The 22,855-nt window shown below is 51.6% G+C and overlaps 1 protein-coding gene across 2 annotated transcripts in view; it reads right to left on the minus strand.

The window, feature by feature from the left end:
* LOC6601226 (titin) overlaps nucleotides 1–22,452 on the minus strand; it is an 83,113-nt gene extending 60,661 nt beyond the window's left edge. Inside the window, exons 1-13 of one of the 2 annotated variants that reach the window (XM_026993230.1) lie at nucleotides 22,164–22,452; nucleotides 18,363–19,968; nucleotides 18,067–18,296; nucleotides 16,643–18,010; nucleotides 13,762–16,560; nucleotides 8,135–13,696; nucleotides 7,768–8,055; nucleotides 7,472–7,703; nucleotides 7,234–7,405; nucleotides 6,983–7,169; nucleotides 5,545–5,893; nucleotides 4,166–5,477; nucleotides 3,911–4,040 (exon numbers count right to left, since the gene is read on the minus strand). In XM_026993230.1, the coding sequence (XP_026849031.1) occupies nucleotides 3,911–4,040; nucleotides 4,166–5,477; nucleotides 5,545–5,893; nucleotides 6,983–7,169; nucleotides 7,234–7,405; nucleotides 7,472–7,703; nucleotides 7,768–8,055; nucleotides 8,135–13,696; nucleotides 13,762–16,560; nucleotides 16,643–18,010; nucleotides 18,067–18,296; nucleotides 18,363–19,968; nucleotides 22,164–22,359 (14,431 nt within the window). In that variant the 5' untranslated portion in view covers nucleotides 22,360–22,452. The remainder of the gene's footprint in view (nucleotides 1–3,910; nucleotides 4,041–4,165; nucleotides 5,478–5,544; nucleotides 5,894–6,982; nucleotides 7,170–7,233; nucleotides 7,406–7,471; nucleotides 7,704–7,767; nucleotides 8,056–8,134; nucleotides 13,697–13,761; nucleotides 16,561–16,642; nucleotides 18,011–18,066; nucleotides 18,297–18,362; nucleotides 19,969–22,163) is intronic. The other variant, XM_026993231.1, reaches the window with a different exon arrangement.
* Between the last annotated feature and the right edge of the window lie 403 nt (nucleotides 22,453–22,855).

Consider the following 22,855-nt stretch of genomic DNA (forward strand, 5'->3'; position numbering starts at 1 on the left):
TATTTTCCATTAAATTTTACGATTATAATGGAAGTATTTTATCTGAATATATTTCATATTTAAAAAAATATTTCCCCACAAATTTATTTATTTTAAAGTGTTTTATATTTATTAAAAATTTGGCATATATTTATGTTTCAATCAAAGTGAATTTTTCTTTAACTGAGGGTGTATGTGGGATTGTGGGCCTAGAGGGACCTCTAGGTCATGTCTAAGTCTCTTCAGAATACATATTTTAGCTAATTGGCATTGATAAAAATAGTATGAAACAGTCAGTCACATAGTCACATAGTCACAGTCTCTTCGTTTGAGAGGTGACATTATGGTTTATCTATGGGTCCTATGATTCATTAATCGGGCATGACGGAGCAGCAGCGGTCCTAAACGTGGACGTACAATGATTAAAATTGCATTAGCCTGCACCTAAATCCTATATCTGTCTCTGTGGCACATTGTCGTGACAAAACGAATTGCCTCTGCGAGTCATCATCATTACGACGATCATTAAATGGCTGCCATATGGATGTGGCCTCTGTGTGGCAAGTACAATTGAGAGCAAACAATTCGGAATGTGTTGTTGCCTCCAAAAATAGATATCTGATTAGTGGCGGCTACGTCACCAGGTGGGGCTCTGGCTGCCTCTATAGAGCGGCCATAGACAGATTTATGGGCGGGGTGTGTCTGCCTGTTGCTGCCTGCGCGGTATTTTCAGAGCGAGCGCAGCAGCAGTAGCAGCAGCAGCAGCAGCAGCAGCAGCGCACTGCACAGATCCATACGAGATCTCGATTCTCATTCCGTTTTAGACAACAAACGGGCAATGTTCTGACCGACAAAATGGAGCAGAGTGTCTCCTCTGCGAAAAAAAAAAAACCAATTACCTGTGCGATTTTTACCTGTGTTTTCATTCGGATGATTGGCTGATTGATGGCAGGCATGCAACAGCGGTGGCAACAGCAACAGTAGCAACGGTAGCATTGTGGCAGTGTGGCAGTGTGTGTGTGGCAGTGGTGGCAGGGAGCAGGAGTTATCAAAAACAAAGTTTTTCTTTCAAATTAATGCATTTTGCTTGAATTTATTTATAGACGCGATCGGTTTTGGTTTTTAAGTATTAAATACATGATAAAAAATACAATTAAAAAACAAAAAAATAATGTGGATAGTGGACAGTGGATAGATAGTACTGTGTGTCTATCGGTATCGGTAAATCGAGAGTAATCGATAAATGATAAACATAAATAAAACAATTACAAATCGGAAATCGTATCGGTACTTAAAAACAAAAAGAGTCGCATGAGTTTTTATGATTAATTTTTTAGTAAAGCTCACAAGCGGCAAATAATCATCGATTTTCTCTCTCTATTTTGGACACATTTTTGGAATTCATTTACAACAAATGATTGATGATTGAGAGTGTGTGATTGACAGAACAAGATGGAAAACAAAATTAGTAAAGAAAACAGTAGAAGCGGTAATAAAAAATGAATTATAAAATCTCATGCAACATCACTACAAAAATAAATAAATTTTAAATTAAAATATAAACAATACATAAATCATTATCATCATTATCATCATCAACATTCGATGTGAGGATACACACGGATATAAACATATTTGAAAGGACTGTCTGGGGATACACGTTCGTAGGAGGATCGTACGTTTGGGTTTTTAATTTGGTAAGAGTCTTGATCGTGAAGAGTCCTATCTGAAAGCGCATCTTGAACCGTGCTAACGTGAGATTTCTTTTGCAGCATCGAACGGGGCAGTAGCATCATTCCTTGGAAGCAAGAAAACATCTTTGGGCCTGGCAGCTAAATATATCTGAGGGAAAACTACATGGGGGCAAGACATGATTCACGTCTGAAGCTAAAGGTCCCGCCGTGGCTCGATGAGTGAACAGCCGTAACTGATTAATCTAATTAAATTCATTTCTGCACCATAAACAGAATCATCAATTCATGTTCTTGTCTAATGAGTAAATGGCCAACTGCTGCTGTTGGCCAACATCTTTCTTGGCTATAAGAGTTCTTCTCGACACACACAACCCCCCGGGGATCGCTTTTAGGTAATTTATTTAATTATTTTCTGTATTTTCTCCCACCCCGCAGAACTATAGAAATTTCTTTCGTTTTTTCTTTGGGTTTTTTTTGTTTTTTATTGAAAATAAATTTCAAGATTTACTTGAAGCGAAAAGCGGAAAATACATAAAATGTTTTTCATTTGTTTGCCTGAACGAAAGAACACCAGATATCCAGACAGCGGCTGGACCCAAAAATAGACCTCCGCCGAACCGAACAGCACGGATTTTTTTAACGCTAATCTATTGGAAATTAGTTTTCTCGAAAGCACAAAGCAAAACATTCTCCAAAAACAAAATTCAAAATAGAACAAATTGAGGGAGAAAAGCGTACATATAGAAGAATATCTATAGGGAAAATTTTCAGAGGGAAAAATAGAGATTCATTCGAATGGCAGATGAAAAGCCCATGGCTGAATGGCTTTCGATATTTTTGTGTTCTAGTTTTTTGGCTAGAGATCGCTCGCTGTTGCTGTGTGTGTGTGTGTGTGTATCTGGCAGATACAAGACACCAGAAACAGAACACAAAACGAGCAGAACAGAACAGAACCAGCAAGAGCAGTGCAGTGTGTGCGCTAGATGTGTCATCCATAATATTTTATGCTAATATTCACATGAAAATATAACAACTTTCACGCTCGAGCGGAGGCGGTCGAAATGTGCGTTTTGTTTGCACACGGCCCCAAAAAACTACACTCTGCACACGACTGATGATTGTCGGGACTATATATAGTATAGTATCTTTGGGATACTGTACAAAATATTATATACACGACCGAGTATTCCTAAAGTGGCCTGCCTGCCTGCTCGCCTGCCTGCCTGCCTTCTGCCCAAACTCGTACGTGGTACGGCGGCACCTATGTGGTGTTCTGGTCTGCCGTTCGGACATAATTCGTTGAAAGTATTGTGGCTGTACATAAGCTGGCTGCCTTATTTATAAATCGACTCATCGGGGGGCCTAGAGGTCTATCTATCTGTACCTCAACATTCTTTGAGTCATTTTCAATTTCACTCATTGTCGCTGGCTACAGAATTTTCAATTTGAAATTTTCAATTTTCAATTTGAAATTTGTGGGTTGCTTTTCTGCTGCTGCCAGAACGATGCTTCTTGAATAAATGTTCTATAAATATTTATGGGTTTTGCAAAATACTTGTAATTATTTTTATTATTTTTTCAATTAAAATTTTTCTTTTCTTGCGTTTTTTTTTTTTTGTTTTGTTCTTTGGTTAATTGTTTTTGTTCCTGTTAAACATTATATATATTTGTTGTTGTTTTTGTGGTTTTCACATTTTGCAAAAATTGTTAGTAAAAAAAAAACTCGTTCGTTCGGAAAAAAGTTTAGAAAAAAGTTTTAGAAGAGAATCTCCTTGAGTTGGGGAAATCTTCCAGAGGTTCTTCGCTTTCAAATATTCTTCACTCTCAAACTTTTACGACTAGTAGTTGATCAATATCGATAGGTTTCGATAAATCGATAGTTTTTAGGTAGTAGGATCGTACGAGTAGTAATTGTTGGTTATTTTGTATGTATGTACGTTCGTAGCTTTTTTGGGGATTCGTTGCGTCAGTTATTCGTTTCAGTATTTTTCAGTATTCTGTACTTGAAGTATTCTCAGCTCTGAAACTATTTTTCAGTATTTTCTAGTATTTTTTCAGTATTGTTTTGAGCATTCTTTGGAGTTGATTTTTTTTTCTGTTGGTTGTTGATGGTTTTTTTTTTGTTTTGTTTTTGTTTTTGTTGAACACGGTTCGCTTACGTTTGGTTTTGTGTTTGCTTGGTATTTTTGTCGAACTCTGGTTTCGGTTTTGGCTTAGTTTTTATGTTTAATCCTTACTTTTAACAGTCAGTTTGGCTGAGGACTCGACCTGGCCGGTGGACGAGGTCACACGTACTGTAAAGATGCCCGAATCCTCCTCGTAGGTGGTTCCAATCAAAAGCACAGCGCTGTTGCCATCAAAGATCATCTGAAATTAACGCGAATACATATATATAGATATGTGTGTACATTGGATGGGTATATTTTTCAAGATTAAAACATTCCGAGCGCTAGAAACATGAAATATCTGCCATCTTTGAGTGTAAAACCCACCTGGAAATCTGGGGTCTCAGGGATCAGCTGTCCCTCGCGGAACCACTGAACACTGGTGGCCTTCACCTTGCCCGTCACCGTCGTCTTGAACTGGGCGGGCATGCCCTCCGTGACGGAGACATCCTTCAGGGCCGTGATGGTGGGTGGGGCGTCCAAATTCTCGATGGGACGCACCTTCAGCTGGGCGCTGGTCTGGATGCTGCCCAGCTTGTTCTCGGCCACACACTTGTAGGTGCCCTCGTCCTCGGGGAAGGCCTCCGAGATGATCAACTGGTAGTACTCGCCCTGGCGCGACATTTGGAAGTAGCGCGACGGCTTCACAAAGTTCTCGCCTCGCATCCAGCGGGCCGTGGGCGTGGGCTTGCCGTCCACGCGGCAGCGGAAGATCACCTTGCTGCCCTCCTCGACCGACTGGCTCTTCAGCTGCTCCACAATGTGGGGGGCCTTCTCGCTGCCGGGTGTTGTGGGTTTCTCCGGCTTTGTGGGCGACTGGACAACGCAATCGCCATCGCAGCGCGCCTCTCCAGCGGAATTGACGGCCACACACTCGTAGCGGCCGGAGTCCTCGGCGAAGGGTTCGATGATCAGCAGGGTGTGGATGCTGTCCTCCTCGAGCATCTTGAATTTGATGCTCGGATGGATCTTCATGCCGTTCTTCAGCCAGTAGACATCCATGGGCTTGGTGCCGGTGACCTTCGCATCGAAGCGTGCCAGCTGTCCGGTGGCCACGGTGGTGCTCTGAATGGTGTTCACAAAGCTCGGGGGCTGGATGCCTCCCTTGCCTGCACGACGACGCTCCTCCACCACGAGATTGGCACTGCACTTGGCGGTGCCTCCGCGATTCTCGGCCACGCACGAAAAGACGGCCGAATCCTCGACAAACACCTGGCGGATGATCAGAATCGACTTGCCGCTGAACGTGTGGATCTGCAGATCGGGCGAGTTCTGGATGGGGAAGCTCTCGCGGTACCATTTCACCGTCGGATTGGGCTCCCCGTCGAACTCCACCTCGAATTTGGCCTGTTCGTTCTCAAATACGCGGCAGGGCTGGATCTTCTTGGTGAAGACGGGGGCCTTGGCGGGCTTCACGGGTCCCTTGACGACACGCTCCTGGATGGTGCCCTTGTGCTCCACTTCGGTGGTCTCGGTGGCAGTGATCTTGCGGGTGATCTCCAGATCACCTTGAATCTCCTTCTGCACTTGCTGTTGCTTGTTCATGTGCACCTCGCGGCCATGCACCGACGATTCCGAGGGCTCAGCGGTGCCCTTTGGCGGCGCAGGCTTGACTTGAGTGGTGCTCGTCTGCTCTTGACTGAAATTCGGGGTAAGCAACGGTCTACTTGGGGGTTTTCTTGAAGGTTTTTCCCACAGATACTTACAGATTCTCTTCGTACGAGTGGGCCATGCCCTTGGCCGCGGAGCTGCTGACAACCTTCTCGCCGGGAATGGCATACTGATGATTGTCCCTCCTCAGATTGGTTTCCTTGAGGAGCTGCTCCACCTCGAGGCTCTGCAGCTTGTTGTAGTACTCCTCGCTCTTCTTGGCCTTCACATTCTGCTGCCAGTCGGGTGTCTGGGGCTTGTACTGCTTCGGCTTCAGATGCTCCACGCCCTTGAGCGTGTGCGCACTCTGCTCGGACAAATATTGCTTACGTTCATCGAATACCTTTTCCAGCTCGTTGTCCTGGCGTTCCTTCTGATAGGCGGCTAGCTCGTAATCGTACCAGGCTGTACATTCGAAAGGGGAGCAAATTTCGGGGATCAATTCGGGGGTCACACACATAAAGGAAGAGCGGGCAAAGCAAAAGGTTGTTTAGACACAACATCATGCTTGTACAGGGATGATACTAGTTAGTCTTTATAGTAGCAAGTATTATAGAACACATAGATCATAGATGGGGCATTTTATGCCAAGGAACGGATTCTTTGATTGGAGAAACCAAGCAAATCTCTTGCTCCATCATAGCGGGACCTTATTTACGCATTTAAACCCCTTCTATGCTTTCCAGTCAGGAATATACTTGTGCACACTCCACATTCTCTTCGTTAAAACATCATCTATGTGGTTCTATAATCTTTGATAAAACACTTCATGCCTTAGATCTAAACATTTTAGTCACTTGGAAATCGATTTAGTACAAAGAATATATGATTATTGGATTAGTTTTTTTTTTTTTGGAGGTCTACTAGATCCTTTTTGATGAATAAGGACAGACAGAGGGATAGAGAGATAGAGAGAGAGAGACAGAGAGAGGAATAGATACAGAGATTGAATGACAAGCGGATGATGACCACAGATTTAAGAACAGACGGATAAATTGCACACACACGAAGAAGAAAAACTATCATAACCACACCATATTACCCATTGGTCCAAATGGCAATACTTAGATCGAGAGATACAGAGAGAGACAGATATTGAGAGTCCATTCTGGGTCCTCTGGGGCGGGCTTCTTCCTTCGAAAAGCGCTCTCCTACAATAGGATCCGATCGATCTCTTGGGAGTGGAGGGAATTATAGGGGTGGCGGGATTTTTCAGGAATTTTTGAGGGATTTTTTCGGGTATCTTTTTGTGGATTGTTTCTCTAAATTGTATTTCTACTTTCAAACGTGGGTGCAGCTACGGGTATCTATGTATCTTTTGTGGCATGTTGTAATGTATAATATTTACAAATGAGTTTTTCATGTGAGAGTTTTTTTACGAGTATGTGTGTGTGGTTTTTTCTACTGCATTTTCTTTTGTAAAATTTGTTAAGTTCTAGATAGCTTTTACCATAAATTGTAGTGGATTAAAGTGTGTCAGAGTCATGGACTTACGGCGTGGGGAGTTCTTTAGGACATTGCGATAGTCATCGGAGCGTGAGACGACCTTCAGTTCGGTTTGGGTGATGGATTCACCCACAGAATTGCGGGCAATGACCTCCACTTTGCCAGTGTCGTATTGGCGGGTCTTCGGGATATCCAAATGGAACATGCCATCGTTGGTGAGCTTATAGCGAGAGCCCTACACGGAATAAAGAGGGTTCCATTGAGCAAACAGATCTATCGAGAACGATTCTCATACGTACATGCACCACGGTGTGGCCATTGACCAACCACATGACCCTGGGACGTGGATGTCCAGTGACACGGACACAGAATCGGGCGGGTTCGCCCTCCTCCACCGTCTGGGGTTCGATTTTGCTGACAAAGACAGGCTTAGATCGGGGCTTGGCATCGGGATCGGCCTCCTCGGGGACACTAAACGGAGGATATATTTGATTAGAGTTCATTCCTGTAGAGAGGATATCCCTGGGGAACACTTACACCTGCCATGAGGCCTCCATTTCTCGTATGCGATCAATGCTCTGCATATGAGCAGGCAGCTGCGAATCATAGACAATGCCTGGCTTTCCAGAGACCTTGATGAAGGCTCGGGTCTCGTCCTTGCCATACAAATTGGTGGCACGGCAGACGTACTCTCCCGAATCCTCGGGATAGACCCAGCCAAAGTTCATGGCCACATAACCGAAATCGTAGATGGGCTGGAAGCGGTTCTCTACAGAGAGAGAGGGGATATCCTTTTAGCATACGTTTCAGGGGTGGGAGCTTTGAGTACTTACTGTACAGCAGAGGCTTGCCATTGAAGAACCATTCAACCTTCATGTTGGGATCACCCACTGGCGCCAATTGGCATTCGAACTTCGTGACGGCCATCTCCGTGAGCGTCAGCTGTTCCTTGATTTGGGTCACAAATCTCGGCGGCTGCTTGCGGTCCGGATCGAACAGATCGTCTTCTGTGAGATGCACTTCCGAGGTGTACTTCTTGATGGTGGCCTCCATTTGGGTGAGGGCATCAGAGCGTTTCATGCCGCGGGGCACTTGGTTCTGCAACAAAATGGTAGGCAGTTCTAAAGGAAAGAAAAAGAAGAAACAAAAATTAGATTGAAGAAAAGAAAAAAAATGCAAGAAAGTGTGGGGGAAACTCACTTTTGCAGGAGACTGTGGCTCTAGTGCGGTCCTCGCCATGATTGTTGATGGCACGGCACACGTACTCCCCAGAATCCTCGCCATAGACGTACAGGATGTCCAGAGAGACGAAGCCCATGTCAAAGATATTCCTATAGCGATGGCCCGAGGGCAGGGGCTTGCCGTTGCGATACCATTCGACGCGCAGGCTGGGATCCGTTTTGGGTTCCACCTGGCACTCGAAGCGCACGGCCTCGGCCTCCTCGACGGTGACGTTGGTGATCTGTGTCACGAACTGTGGTGGTCCGTACTCCTGTTCGACGATCTTGGGTGCCTCGGGTATGCGTCCGCGCTCGAGTTCTTTGAGCTTATCGGAGGTCATGCCCTCGGGCAGCTGCGACTCGTAGACAATGTTGTGCTTGCCCTTGCACGTGACCTTGGCGGTGGTGGTGGCAGTGCCCCACTTGTTGGTGGCACGACACGTGTACTCCCCGGAGTCGCGGGCATAGATGTAGTCCACATCCAGAGCAATAAAGCCGAAATCATTCAACTGATGGACCCTCGAGCCAGTGGCCATCACGCGGCCATTGTAGAACCATTCGATGCGCATCGAGGGATCGCCGACGGGCTCCACGCGGCAGTCGAAGTGAATGGGACCGCCCTCGGGGACATCCAGGTTGTCCTTGATGTCCTCGGTGAACTTCGGGGGATTGGGCTGCTCCTCATCGATGATGATCTCCTCCCGCTTGTGCATGCTCTCCTCCAGCTTCTGGAGGCTCTCGGTGCCAGTGCGGAAGTTCGAGGGCAGCTGCGGCTCCATGACGATGCCCTGACGGCCCTTGACCTGCAGCTTGCAGGAGACCGTGGCCTCGCCGTGCTTGTTGGTGGCCTTGCACGTGTACAGCCCAGTGTCCCGCTGATAGCATCCCGCAATCTCGAGGATCACGAAGCCAAAGTCATTGATCGTCTTGATGCGAGAGCCGGCCCACAAGGCCTTGCCATTGTGGAACCAGTCCACGCGCATCGAGGGGTCGTTGATCGGCTGCAGACGGCACTCAAAGTGCGCCAGAGAGTTCTCCGTGATGACCATGTCGAAGGGTGTCGTGATGAACTCTGGCGGCTTGCCAGTGTCGTCGTCGGGCACAAACTCTGTGCTGCGCGAGCCCAAGCCTTCGAGCTCTGCGATGCGATCGATCGTGCCCTCCATGCCCTTCGGCAGCTGCGATTCCATGATGATGGATCGCTTGCCCTGGATTTTCATGGTGGAGGTGGTCACGGCCTCGCCGTACTCGTTGATGGCGCGGCACGAGTACTCCCCAGAGTCCTCGGGATACACGGGAGAAATCTCGAGGATAACAAAGCCAAAGTCGCAGAAAGTGCGGAAGCGAGAGCCCGCCTTGAGGGGACGTCCATTCCAGAACCATTCGACCTTTAGCTTGGGGTCGTCCGCGGGCGTTATCCTGGCCTCAAAGTGTGCATTCTCGCCCTCCCGCATGTTGTCGATGTTCTCGAGGGGCACCGTGAAGACGGGAGCCTTGCCCTTGGTCTCCTCGGTGGTGGTGTCGTCGCGTGTGCGGACCATGCTGTACTCCAGATTGGCGATCTTCTCAAGGCCGCCCTCCATGCCGCGCGGCAGCTGGGAGTCCAAAATGAGGCTGGCCTTTGAGGTGCACTTGAGGGAGGCTCGCGTGGAGTCCTCTCCGTATTTGTTGACCGCCCGACACTCGTACACGCCAGAGTTCTCTTCGTAGCAGTACAGGATGTCCAGGATAACGATGCCAAAGTCGTGGAAAGTGCGGAACCGATGGCCATGTGGCAGTTTCTTGCCGTTGAAGTACCATTCCACCACCAGATCGGGATCGGTGATGGGCGTGAGACGGGCCTCAAAGTGGGCGCTCTGTCCCTCGACCAATTTGGTGACATCCGCGATTTGGGTGATGAATTTCGGTGGCTCTGCCACCGCGGGGGCACTGGTGTCGCCCTGCGGGCCCTGGGGGCACTCCAGCTCGCGGATACGCTGCAAGGAGTCAGGCTGCAGGCTGTCGTAGAAGACGCCGCCGCGTCCGCCGCAGTTGAGAGTCGTGCGGGTAAAGTCCTCGCCGTATTTGTTCCAGGCACGGCACACATACTCGCCGGAATCGTGGTCCTGCAGGTAGGCAATGTCCAGGACAACGTAGCCGAAGTCGGAGACGGTCTTGATGCGATTCGAGTGGCGCAACAGGGTGCCGTTGTGGTACCATTCGACCTTCAGCTCCGGATCGTTGACCGGAATCAGCGTGCACTCGAAGTGCGCCGCCTGGCCGTCCTTCAGGCCCTCCAGTGGCTGGATGTGGGAGGTGAAATGTGGCTTCTGGCCACGTGGCTTGTCCACGCACTCCAGCGTGCAGCTGATTTCGGCAGTGCCATGTTTATTGGTGGCACGGCACGTGTAGGTGCCAGTGTCCTCGATCTTGGTGCCGAGGACCTCCAGGGCCACCGTTCCGAACGCATAGATGGTGCGCACGCGGTGGCTGGCCTCCAGGACCTTGCCATTGTAGAACCACTCGATGATCATGCTCTGATCCCCGACAGGAATCAGATTTGCCTCGAAATGGGCCAGCTCTCCTTCCCCAATGTCCGCAATGTTCACGAACTCCGTGGTGAAGCGCGGCGCAATGCCCAGATCGGGCTGCTCCGGCTTCGAGCCGTCCTTGCGCAGTGAATCCTCCAGGTCCTGGATCTGCTCGAGACCCTCCGCGCCCTTCGGGTGCTGCGTGGACTCAATGATGCTCTCCTTCGTGGAGCAGAAGATGGTCGTGGAGGTGAAGGCCTCGCCGGCCTTGTTGTACGCCTTGCACGTGTAGATGCCCTGATCGCGGGCATACACCTCGATCATGTCCATCGTGACGAACCCAAACTCCGTGGTCATCTTGAACCGGGAGCCATGCTGCAGCATCTTGCCGTTGAAGTACCACTCGATGAATAGATTGGGGTCCTCCTTGGGCTCCACATTGGCCTCCAGATGGATGGGCTGCGCCTCCGACAGATGGAACTCCGCCTGCAGAGGCTTTGTCCACACGGGCGGTGGGTACTGGGTCTCGGGCTTGGTCGATTTCTGGGCATAGCGATTGGCCAAGGCCTCTTCTGTCTCCTGGACGGCCTCCAGACCGCTCTCTCCCTGGGGATGCTGCGTGTCCAGGAACATGGTCTTGCCCCCGGTGCACTTGAGCGTGCCCGATGTGGTGGCCGATCCCCGGCTATTGGTGGCCTTGCACGTGTAGATGCCACTGTTCTCCGCATACGAGTTATTCAGATCCAAAGCGCAGTAGCCAAAATCGTAGATGGACTTGAATTTGGCCGCCGCCTGCAGCGGCTGTCCATTGTAGAACCACTCGATCTGCATGGTGGGATCCCGAGCGGGCTCCACGTTGCACTCGAAGCGCACATTGTCCGACTCCTTGCACTCGATGTTGTTCAGGTGCGTGATGAACACCGGGGTCTCGTACGTGGGCTCTGGGGCGGCAGGACGATCCGCCTTGGGCGCCTCCAATGCCCCAATGCGTGGCAGGGCATCGGGATGCAGGGAATCCGCCTGCAGCCAGTGACGGTCCTCGATCTTCAGAGAGGACGTGGACACGGCCTCCCCGATCTGGTTGGTGGCCTTGCAGGTATAGATGGCACTGTCGTCCTCCCTCAATCCGTTGATGGAGAGCGTCACCAGGCCAAAGTCGAAGGTGCTGCGTATCCTCGAGCCAGTGGTCAGGGAGATGCCGTTCTTGAACCACTCGATGCGCAGATTGGGATCTGCTCGGGGCTCTACTTGGGCCTCCAGCAGGACATGCTGTCCCTCGTGCAACTTGTCGTACGATTGCAGATGTGTCGTGAAGACAGGCGCCTGCTGAGGCGTGGAGTCCACAAACATCTCCGGGACGCGGTTCATGGCGGCCTCCTTCAGACGGATGGCCTCCCACGATTCAGGGATCAAGGGCTGGCCGTCGATGTTCGACTTGGTCTTGACCTTCATGGCCGTAGAGGAGACAGCCTCGCCGGCGGCGTTGTAGGCGCGGCACATGTAAACACCGGCATCCTCCGGCACCACTGCGGCAATGTCGAGGGTCACGAAGCCAAAGTCGTGGGTGGTGCGCAGGCGGGAGCCCATTTGCAGCTCCACGCCGTTGATGAACCACTCGAACCGGAGAGAAGGATCTCCCACGGGAACGACCCTCGCCTCGAAGTGCGCATGGGCGCCCTCCCACACCTCCGATGGTCCCGTGAGCAGCTGCGTGAAGATGGGCTTCTCGAAGAGACGCTCGGGCTCTGTGGGACGTGGCGCCAACGGTTTCTCCAGCTGATGGATGCGACTAATGCTGTCCGGGTGTTGGGTGTCCATCAGGATGCTGGCCTCGGACACAATCCGCATGGAGGCGGTGGTGACGGCCTCCCCGAGCGGATTGACGGCACGGCACATGTACACGCCCTCGTCCTCCTTCCGGATGTGCGAAATGTCCAGAGAAACGAATCCAAAGTCGGCTTGCTTGGTGATGCGAGAGCTGTCCTCGATGATCTTCTCGTTGCGGTACCATTCGACCTTCAGATTGGGATCCCCCACGGGGATCAGGCGCGCCTCAAAGTGCGCCGTCTGGTGCTCATTGATCCGATCGATGTTCTGCAGCGGCTGCGTGAACACCGGACGCTGGCGAGTGCCGGGTGTCTCCACCTCCTGGCGCTGATGCGGCGCCGCGGACTCGAGCTTGCGGATCTTCTCCAGACCCTCCGGGTGCTGCGTGTCCGAGATGATGGTGCCGCGGGCAATCACCCGCAAATTGGTTGCCGACACCGCCTGTCCCATGGCATTGACGGCCCGCACGGAATACTCCCCGGCGTCCTCGGCGACGGCATGGGTGATGTCCAGCGACACGTAGCCAAAGTCGAAGGTGATGTGGAAGCGGGCCGCCGATGGCAGGGGCTTTCCGTTGTGGTAGAACTCGATGCGAAGGTTGGGATCGTGCACCGGTGCCACCTGGGCCTCAAAGTGCGCCGTCTGTCCCTCGTAGATCTCCGTGGAGCCGCGCAACTCCGCCGTAAAGTGCGGCGGACTGATGGGATGATCGCCGACCTCAGTGCGGGCATTCACGACCTTCGATTCCAGCTTCTGGATCTTCTCCAGGGCATCAGGGTGTTGGGTGTCCAAGATCATGCTGCGGCGGTTCAACACCCGCACATTGCAGGTGTTCACCGCCTCGCCCAACAGATTGGTGGCCTTGCACATGTACGTGCCGGTGTCCTCGCCATACACATAGAGGATGTCCAGTGCCACGTAGCCAAAGTCGTGGGTGGTGCGGAAACGATGGCCCATCGGCAGTTGCTTGCCGTTGCAGAACCACTCGATCTTCAGATTCGGATCGTTGATGGGCTCCACGCGGCACTCGAGATGGGCGTGTTCGCCCTCCTTCAGGTGCTCCAGGTTGCTCAGGGGCGTTAGGAAAATGGGCTTGGAGCCCTTCTCCTCAACCACGGGCTTTGTGGGTGGGGCATAGCTCTCCAGTTGGCGGATCTTCTCCAGTCTTTCAGCATCCATAGTGTCCAGATCGAGGGTTTTGTTTGCTGTAAGAAAAGGACCAGAGATTATAGTGGGTGGGCCCTTCTAGGGAGGCTTGGGATATCCGTACCTGTTACGTTTACAGCACATGTCGTCACTGCCTCTCCAATGGCATTCTTGGCCTTGCACATGTACGTGCCAGTGTCCTCGGCATGCGCATACAGGATGTCCAGGGCCACGAAACCAAAGTCGTAGGTGGTCTTGAAGCGATGTCCTGTCTGGATGGGTGTGCCATTGCAGTACCACTCGACCTTCATTGTGGGATCGTTGACGGGTATCAGTGTGGCCTCCAGGTGCACTGGCGTGCCCTCGTTGACCTTGGCGTTGCGCAGAGAGCGCCCGAACTGCGGTCGCTCTGCATGGAACTGCTCTTCGTCCGCCTTTCGCTGGAACCGTGAGGCGTCCTCCAGATGGGCAATCTTCGACAGAGCGTCCTCGTGCTGCGTCTCATGGATGATCGAGGAGCGGGAGGTGACATTCAGGACGATCGAATTGACCGCCTCGCCCAGATTATTGGTCACACGGCAGGTGTACTCGCCGGAGTCTTCCGCATAGACCGTGAGGATGTCCAAGGCGGCAAAGCCGAAATCGTAGGTGGTGCGGAAACGATGGCCCGTGCTCAGGGGCTTCCCGTTGTGGAACCACTCGACCTTGAGATTGGGATCCGGATACGGTTCAATGCGGCACTCGTAGTGGGCCGACTGTCCCTCCTTCAGGTTCGTGGGGCCAATGAGCTTCGTGACAAACACCGGGGCCGTCGTGACCGTATACTCCTCCTCCTCGCGTCGCTGGTAGCGGCTGTGGTCCTCCAGTTGATGGATCTTGTGCATGGCTGCCTCGTGTTGGGTCTCCAGCTGAATGGCCGTCTTCGATTGGACAATCAGCGAGGCAGAGGTCACCGCCTGACCCAGCTCGTTGATGGCACGGCAGCTGTAGCTGCCTGAATCCTCGGGATTCACGTACTTCATGTTCAGCGCCACATAGCCAAAGTCATGCATTGTGGTGGTGCGGTTGGAGGCCTCGATGGGCTGGCCGTTGCGCAGCCACTCGACCTTCAGGTTGGGATCGCCCACCGGGATCAAACGCGCCTCAAAGTGCACGGCCTGGTTCTCGGCGACACGAACATCCCGCACGGGCATCGTGAAGACCGGAGCCTGGGAGACAAACTCATCCTGGACGCTGATCCGCTGGCGCTTGGAGCCATCCTCCAGGTGCTGTAGACGCGGCAGAGCCGTCTCGTGCTGCGATTCCAGGTAAATCGATTTCTTCGTGTGCACCACAGCCACCGCGGAGGTGATGGCCTCGCCAACGGCGTTGAAGGCGCGACAGGTGTAGGTGCCGGCGTCCTCTGGCAGAGTGGACATGATATCGAGAGCCACAAAGCCAAAGTTGGAGGTTTCCGTGAAGCGAGAGCCCGACTTGAGGGGCAGATTGTTGTGGTACCATTCCACGCGCATCGATGGATCCGAAACGGGGATCAGGCGGCACTCAAAGTGCGCACGCTGGTTCTCCTTGATCTCGATGTTCTTCAGGGATGTGGTGAAGACGGGCGCCTGCTTGGTGCTCTCGTCGATCTCCTCGCGACGGCTGTACCTCGAACGGTCCTCCAGATAGTGGATCTGCTCGAGACCCGCCTCGTTCTGGGTCACCGTGACGATCTGCTCGCTGCTGCGGCACTGCAGCTCCACTTGGGTCTCGTCGGAGCCAATCAGATTGACGGCCCGGCAGGTGTAGATGCCCGAATCCTCGGCAATCAGGTGGACAATATCCAAAGCCACATAGCCAAAATCATGGATGGGACGGAAGCGATGACCCACGGTGATGGGACGTCCGTTCTTGAACCATTCGACCTTCAGATTGGGATCCGTGACGGGTTCAATCTTGCACTCGAAATGGGCGTGGCCGCCCTCGCGGGTGTTGGTCAGGCTCTTGGGTTGCGTGAGGAATCGCGGACGGATGTTGACGACCTCATCCACCTCCACGTTGCGACGGTACCGGGATGTATCCTCCAGATAGGCGATCTTTTGCAGGCCCGACTCGTTCTGGGTTTCCAGGATCAGGTCGTTCTTCGAGGTGATCCTCACGGAGCAGGAGGTGACGGCCTCGCCGAGCTGATTCCTCGCCTGGCACGTGTACACCCCCGAATCGATGGCATAGCAGCCCAAGAGATCAAGGGCCACGTAGTCGAACTCGTAGGCGGGACGGAAGCGATGGCCCGTCTTGACGGGCTTGCCGTTCACGAACCATTCGATACGCATCGAGGGATCCCCCACGGGCTGCAGGCGGCACTCCAGATGGACATTGGTGCCCTCGACGGTCTCGATGTTGTGCAGCGCCCGCGTGAACTGTGGCGCCTGCATCACGGTGATGTCCTCCTCGCGATGCTGCCGACGACGCGAGTCCTCCAGCAGTTGGATCTGCTCCAGGGACTGTTCGTTCTGGGTCTCCGTGACGACATCCGTGCGGTCGATGACCCGCACACAGGCAGAGGTGTGGGCCGTGCCCAGGTGATTGGTGGCACGTACCGTGTACTCTCCAGAGTCCGCGGCCGTGGCCTTGATGATGTCCAGAGCCACAAAACCGAAGTCGTAGTAGGTCCTGAAGCGAGAGCCCACTGTCACGGGGCGGCCATTGTGGAACCACTCGACGCGCATGGTCGGATCACCCATGGGCTCCAGACGGCACTCCAGATGGATGTTCTTGCCATCATGGATGGGCTTGGGATCGGCCAGGGGCTGGACGAACACGGGCTTCGACTTGGAGATCTCCTCAATGTCGTACTGGGGCTCCACGAATGGCTTGTTCTCCAGATTCTGGGTCTTCTCGTAGAGGCCACGATGCATGCTAGATGTGTCGATATTGGAACGAGCTGCGAAAGGGAACAAAACAGAGGATTAGATGGTTAGGGAGGGGATGATTCTCCAGAGAATTGGCATGTTTTCTGTACGTACTTTCCACTACCATCGTTGCCTGCAACTGAGCTTCACCTAGCTTGTTCCTGGCCACCACCAGATAGACGCCCGCATCCTCGGCCCTCACTTGGGATATGTCAAGGGCCACGTAGCCAAAATCGTAGTACGTTTGGATGCGATTGGCGGCCGTGATCGAGCGTCCGTTGTGGTACCACTCGATCTGCATGCCCAGATCGCTCTGGGGCTCCACGCGTGCCTCGAAGTGGGCGCGCTGGCCCTCCAGGATCTTGGTGGTGCCCTTCATGGGCCCCAGGAAGCGGGGAGCCTGATTGATGCAGATCTCCTCCTCCTCGCGGCGCCCGTAGCGCGAAGAGTCCTCCAGATGTTGGATCTTCTGCAGACCCCCGGGGTGCTGCGACTCGGAGACGATTTCATTCTTTGAGATGACCGTCAGCTGGGCCACGGTGGTGTCCTGGCCCATGGCGTTGTAGGCGCGACAGGTGTAGGTTCCTGCATCGTAGATGGTCAGCTGCTTGATGGTCAGCGCCACGTAGCCGAAGTTGTGGTAGGTGGTGATGCGGCTGCTCGCCTCCAGGGGCTGGCCGTCCTTCAGCCACTCGACGCGCATGGTCGAGTCGCCGACGGGCTCGAGGCGCGCCTCAAAGTGCGCATGCGCGTGCTCCCGCAGATCGAGCTGGTTCTGGATGGGCGTCTTGAACTGCGGCGGGGCAATGGCCTCGGGGGCCTCCTGGACATGACGACGCTGCTGGGACTTGCTGCGATAGTCCTCCAGCTGCTCGGTCTTCTCGATGTAGCGCTGCTGCTCGGGTATGCCCAGATCGGCGGTGACCTGAGAGCGCACATGGACGCGGATGATGGACTGACTGATGGCCTCGCCAATGCGATTGACGGCGCGCACAGTGTAAGTGCCAGAGTCCTCGGCTCTCAGGTGCAGGATGTTCAGGGAGACGTAGCCGAAGTTGAAGATGGCCGTGATCCTGGAACTGGCCGTAATGGGCAGGCCATCCTTGTACCACTCCACGCGCATCGAGGGATCGTTGACGGGCGTCACCTGTGCCTCGAAGTGCACATTCTTGCCCTCCTCGAACTCGCCCAGATCGCGCAGCGGGCGTATGAACTGCGGAGCCTGGTTGAGTTGCTCCTCGGAGCTCTCCTGGCGCTGGTAGCGCGAATAGTCCTCCAGCTGCGAGATGTACTGCACGCTGTTCGGATTCTGCGACGACTGATCGATGGACGGACGCTGAACCACCGAGAGAATGGCCCGGGACTCGGCCACGCCACTGGCATTGCTCACGCGGCACATGTATTCCCCAGAATCGTGGCCCATGATGCTCAGCAGATCGAGAGCGATGAAGCCAAACTTGAAGACAGATGTGGCACGGGCACCTAAAGAAAGACAGGCGATCAATATAGGAGTTTGCCTGGATGATCGGTGTACTTACTGGCTGCCAGGGGACGTCCATTGAGGTACCACTCGACGACCATTGTGGGATCGCCGACGGGCTCAATGCGCGCCTCCATATGGACGCGACCGCCTTCGGTCTGCTGCACATTCTGCAGCGGGATAATAAACTGCGGCGGCGGATACACGCGGTCCTCCTCGCCAGGACGCAGATGGGGCTTGGCGCGCTCCACGTGGCGCAAGTAGATGATCTCGGGGCCAGGAATGGGCCTACAACAAGAAGGATATCCATGAGTATCTATGGGATGCACAGGTATCTGTGTCTTTTTTACTCACTCTGGCTCGATCACTTTGGTGGGTCTTGGGAGATTCAAACGCCTCTGTTCTTGCGACGGCTGCTCTCGGGGCACTTCCACATAGAGCCTGGCCCGGTTGGCCGTGGATCCGGCAATATTCTGAGCCGTGCACTGGTACCAGCCGGCGTCCGTGGCCTGGACACGCGGTATCTCCAGACAGGTGGCGCCCCCATCAATGCCCACAAATCGCTCGGCCGTTGAGGAGATCTGAACGCCATCCTTCTGCCAGGTGATGCGCGGCAGGGGCGTGCCAATGGCATTGGCACTCATCGTGATGGGTTCGCCCTCGCGGACAGTCATCGTGCTGAAGCGCTGAACAAATTGCGGTGCAACAACCTGTTCCTTCTCCAGCACATTCAACTGCGCCTCGATGGCCACCTCGCCGGCCTTGTTCCGGGCCAGGCACTGGACAGCGCCGCCATCCAGCCGGGTCACGTTCGTGATCATCAGCGAGTGGCTGCCCGATTCGTTCACGAGAATCTTGTGCGAGGCATCGTCGCGCACTTGACGGCCATTGATGAACCAGAAGACCTCCGGATAGGGATTTCCAGTCACCCTACAGTCGAATCGCGTCATGCGTCCTTCGGTTACCTCGCGATCGGCAAAGGCCTTGACGAACGCCGGGGGCAGGGCCTTGCCCGCCTCCAGCTGCTCGGCCATCACGTCCACGGACTTCGGCTCGTAGGCAGACTCCGCCGCAGGCTCCACGGCCAGGACGGCAGAGGAGACGACACAGCCCTGGAAATTCTCGGCCAGCAGGGTGTAATGGCCGCCGTCCTTGGCGGTGGCATTCTTCACGCGCAGCGTGGCCACGCCGCTCGAATAGGAGATCTCGTACTTCTGAGACGCCACCAGACGCTGGCCGTTGTGGAACCACGTGAGACGGGGCTTCGGGTTGGAGCCCACGCGGGCGGTGAACACCGCATCGGAGCCCTCAATGAGCTTCGAGCTGCGCGGCTTCTGCGAGATTTGTGGGGCGTGCGCAGGGCCCAGGGAGCGGTCGAGCTCCTGGGAGAGCTGGGAGTCCAGCTCGTAGCCAGAGCGACGGGTGATGGCCTCCCGGAAGGAGACCTCGCGCAGCAGTCTATACTCAAAGGTGTCCACGCGGAACTCCTCCTCGATGGACGTGTACGAGTACCCGTTCGAGTAGATGTTCTTCTCCAGATTCTGGATGGGCTGCTGCATCGCTGGCATCGGTGCCCCCTCCGGCTGGATGTAGACACTGCAGATGGCCTCCCCGTACTGATTGCGAGCGGTGCAGGTGTACTCGCCCTCATCCCCGGGCCCGATCTGATTGATCAGCAGCGAGACATCGCCGGTGGCCTCGTTGTAGCTCATTCGGAACTTCTGGGACTCGAGAAGTGGTGCGCCTTTTCGGGTCCAGGTCACGAACGGCTTCGGATTGCCACGCAGCCGTCCCTCGAACAGGGCATTGCCGCCCTGAGCGAAGCGAGCGTTCTTGAAGATCTGCTCGAACACCGGCGGCGAGATGTCGCCCTGGGCATAGACGTGTGTCAATGCGGGGGGCACGTAGTTGATGCCACTGCCGCCGCCAATGATGGTGCCACCGCCAGAATGTTGTTGGACTGAAAGATAAATTCCGATTAGAATTTTTGTGATTTTTGATAGCCGGCAATGAGAGCAACAAAATTATGTGGGTTCAAGGCATAAATAGGGGATTTATAGGCAACAAAAAATACACAAGAGGGAGATTTAAACCTGGAAAGTCTTTCCTTTTTGGGTGCAAAAGATTCCACAAAGAAAAGAGTGTCCAGCGTTACAAATTGTATGAAAAACCATCGAAATGGTATTTACTACAATTTATCTTTTAAATACCATCTATGAAACGTATATAATTTTAATTATTTCTAAAATAAATCCAAAAATTAGAATTTCCAAGTTTGTGCCTCAAGTAAAACTTAAGGATAACTTCCACCCCAAAGGTCCTTAAACCTTATTTTAAAATTCATTAACTTTAAGTGAACTTCAAGTTCATTTACTCGTCGATTAGTATCTCTGAAAGGGTAAAAGTTAACTTATTTGTAGAGTTGGCACATGAATGGAACTATTTATAGTGGGGATCATCCATAAGCAAACACTATCTATAGGTGCGAAGCATCTAAAAGTGTGCCTGCATATCTGTAGATTGTTTGTATTCTATCTAGAAGAATTTGTTTATCAATTGTATCTCTAAGAAGTGTGTCATTAGCGTAAGGTACTTGTAGATACATATGTATGTGGTATGTGGTATCTACAGGTTGACGACTTCCGAAACAGCTGATTGAAAGAGCACGCACCATTCGAAAGGTAAACAAATTTTGAGAAACAGCTGTCTCTCTATCTTCCTGCCTCTCTGCTTTCTCTTTGGGGTCTGCTCTCCCGCAAGCACCGACCGATCGTATAAGAGACGAGAGAGTATATCCTACTCACTCTTGCCCACAGCTGAAATGTAAACAAATTTCTTGGCATCGCACGACGACTCTTATACGCCCATAGATATAAGTAGATAAAGTATCTATATGTAGGCAGTATCCGTATATGTGTGTCAGTGCAGTCTTATGGGATCTTGGCAGATGAAAAGATAAACCTATAAATAGTCTGCCGAATTTTGTTACGAATTTCGACTGCCTGATCATCAATTAAGATTTAAATGATGAAACACCAGTTGACACATGAATATAAATATATTATGTACGAGTTGGAACACCAGTTGACACATGAATATAAATATATTATGTACGAGTTGGAAAAGATTCTTTTTCCCTTTCTCCCTTCCCGAGTGTTTGTTCTTGGGTTTCTTTCGGGACATTTTAATGATATACTTATATATATTTATATAAGAAGGTGTGCATATGTGTATATTGAGAATATAAATGTTTAAAGTGTAGAGAAATATTTATGAATATTTTCTTCAAATATTTCTTTAGTATATTTATTGGTTTTAGCTGTAGGAAATACGATTTATCTTGAACTTATTATCCAATAAACATTTCTAATGCTCTGTATTTTCTCATTTTTCGCAGTTTTCCTTTGTCGGGATTTTGTTTATTGCAATGGATACGTTTCTGGTAAGCTTTTTCCATCTGTTTACATTGAAATTACAGTATAAATAAATGCAGAAATTCTTGAATATTAGATTTTTACGTTTTAGATTTTCCCCTGAATTCTATGGCTCTTTTTTCATTGATTCTTGGTAAAATAACTCCCTACAAAAGGGATGAACAATAGGGATATGGAATAGGGACGATTTTAACGTTTCAACGATCCCAAAATGGCTGAAACTTTCCAGAGCTCTATAAAGAAAGTGGAGCGGAGAAAATGGTGTACTCTAAAGGAAATTCAATCTTTTTCGGGGTTAAAATAAATATCGAAAAAGCTATAGGATGCTCTTCCGTTTTCTATGAAAAGAAACGACTCTATGAGACCCAATAAAATGAGACGATCCAGCCTCAAGCCTATCCCAAAATCTATCCCCTAATTGTTCTGAAATAAATGTAAAAAATAGATGTAAGCCCCCAAATAGATCGCAAGGCACAAATGAAACCAACGATTGATTCGGTGGGGCCGCATGCAGTAAAGGACATTTTCAAGGTCACTTTTGGTGAAATAACAAGCAGGATGATGAAAAGCTCTTTGCGTCTGCAGCAACGGGAGGAAGAGTCGCCTCATTGCGGAACAGTGGGGATTCTAAATCCACGGTGTGAATCCCCACTGAAGCCTTAAGGGTGGAGCCTTCCCCCCCCCCCCGCCGCAATGAATGAACCCCTGCGCGTGGACTGACCTCGTTGCTGGGTGCTGGTGATTTGACTCCTCTGAACATGCTGTTCGGTGCGGCTAATCCTTTGCTGCTGATGCTGCTCCTGGCTGGAGTGCGAGTACTCCTGAGTGGAGTACTGCTGCTGGTGCTGCTGCACTTGTTGCTGCTGCTGCTGCTGCTGCTGCTGCTGCTGGTAGGGGTTCGGATTTTGTCGTTGCATTTTGTTGCTTCGTTATATATCACTGATATACTATCATTTGACAAATGACAACCAAATCAGGAATGCAGATGAAACTGCACTTGAAGAATGGAACACCTCTCGATCACTTTTCTCTTTTTTGATTTGCTTCTTCACTTGATATACTTTTTCTATTTTTATATATATTTATCTATGTATCTTTGATCTCGCTTCTTTATGATGCTGAAATCGAATACAGCGCAGCGTCGGGCAGGAGCAGCAGCAAGAGCAGGGGGGCAAGAGATGGAGAAGAAAAATCACATTAAATTCAACGAAACCAAAAAAAAACAACCAAAAAACCAAAATTAAATTTCCAAAAAAAATGTTTATGCATTTTCACTTTTTATTCGAGTTTCGAGAGATACAGATACACATTTGTCACTGCCACTTTTTGGCAAACATTTATTATGTCTGTCGTTCGGATTTTGTATCTTTTACTTGATTTACTTTTATGCATGGACCTGTCACACGGTTTTTG

The sequence above is a fragment of the Drosophila persimilis genome, unplaced genomic scaffold (genome assembly GCF_003286085.1).
Source record: "Drosophila persimilis strain 14011-0111.01,24,50 unplaced genomic scaffold, DperRS2 tig00000808-arrow-arrow-pilon, whole genome shotgun sequence".
Classification (NCBI taxonomy): Eukaryota; Metazoa; Arthropoda; class Insecta; order Diptera; family Drosophilidae; genus Drosophila; species Drosophila persimilis.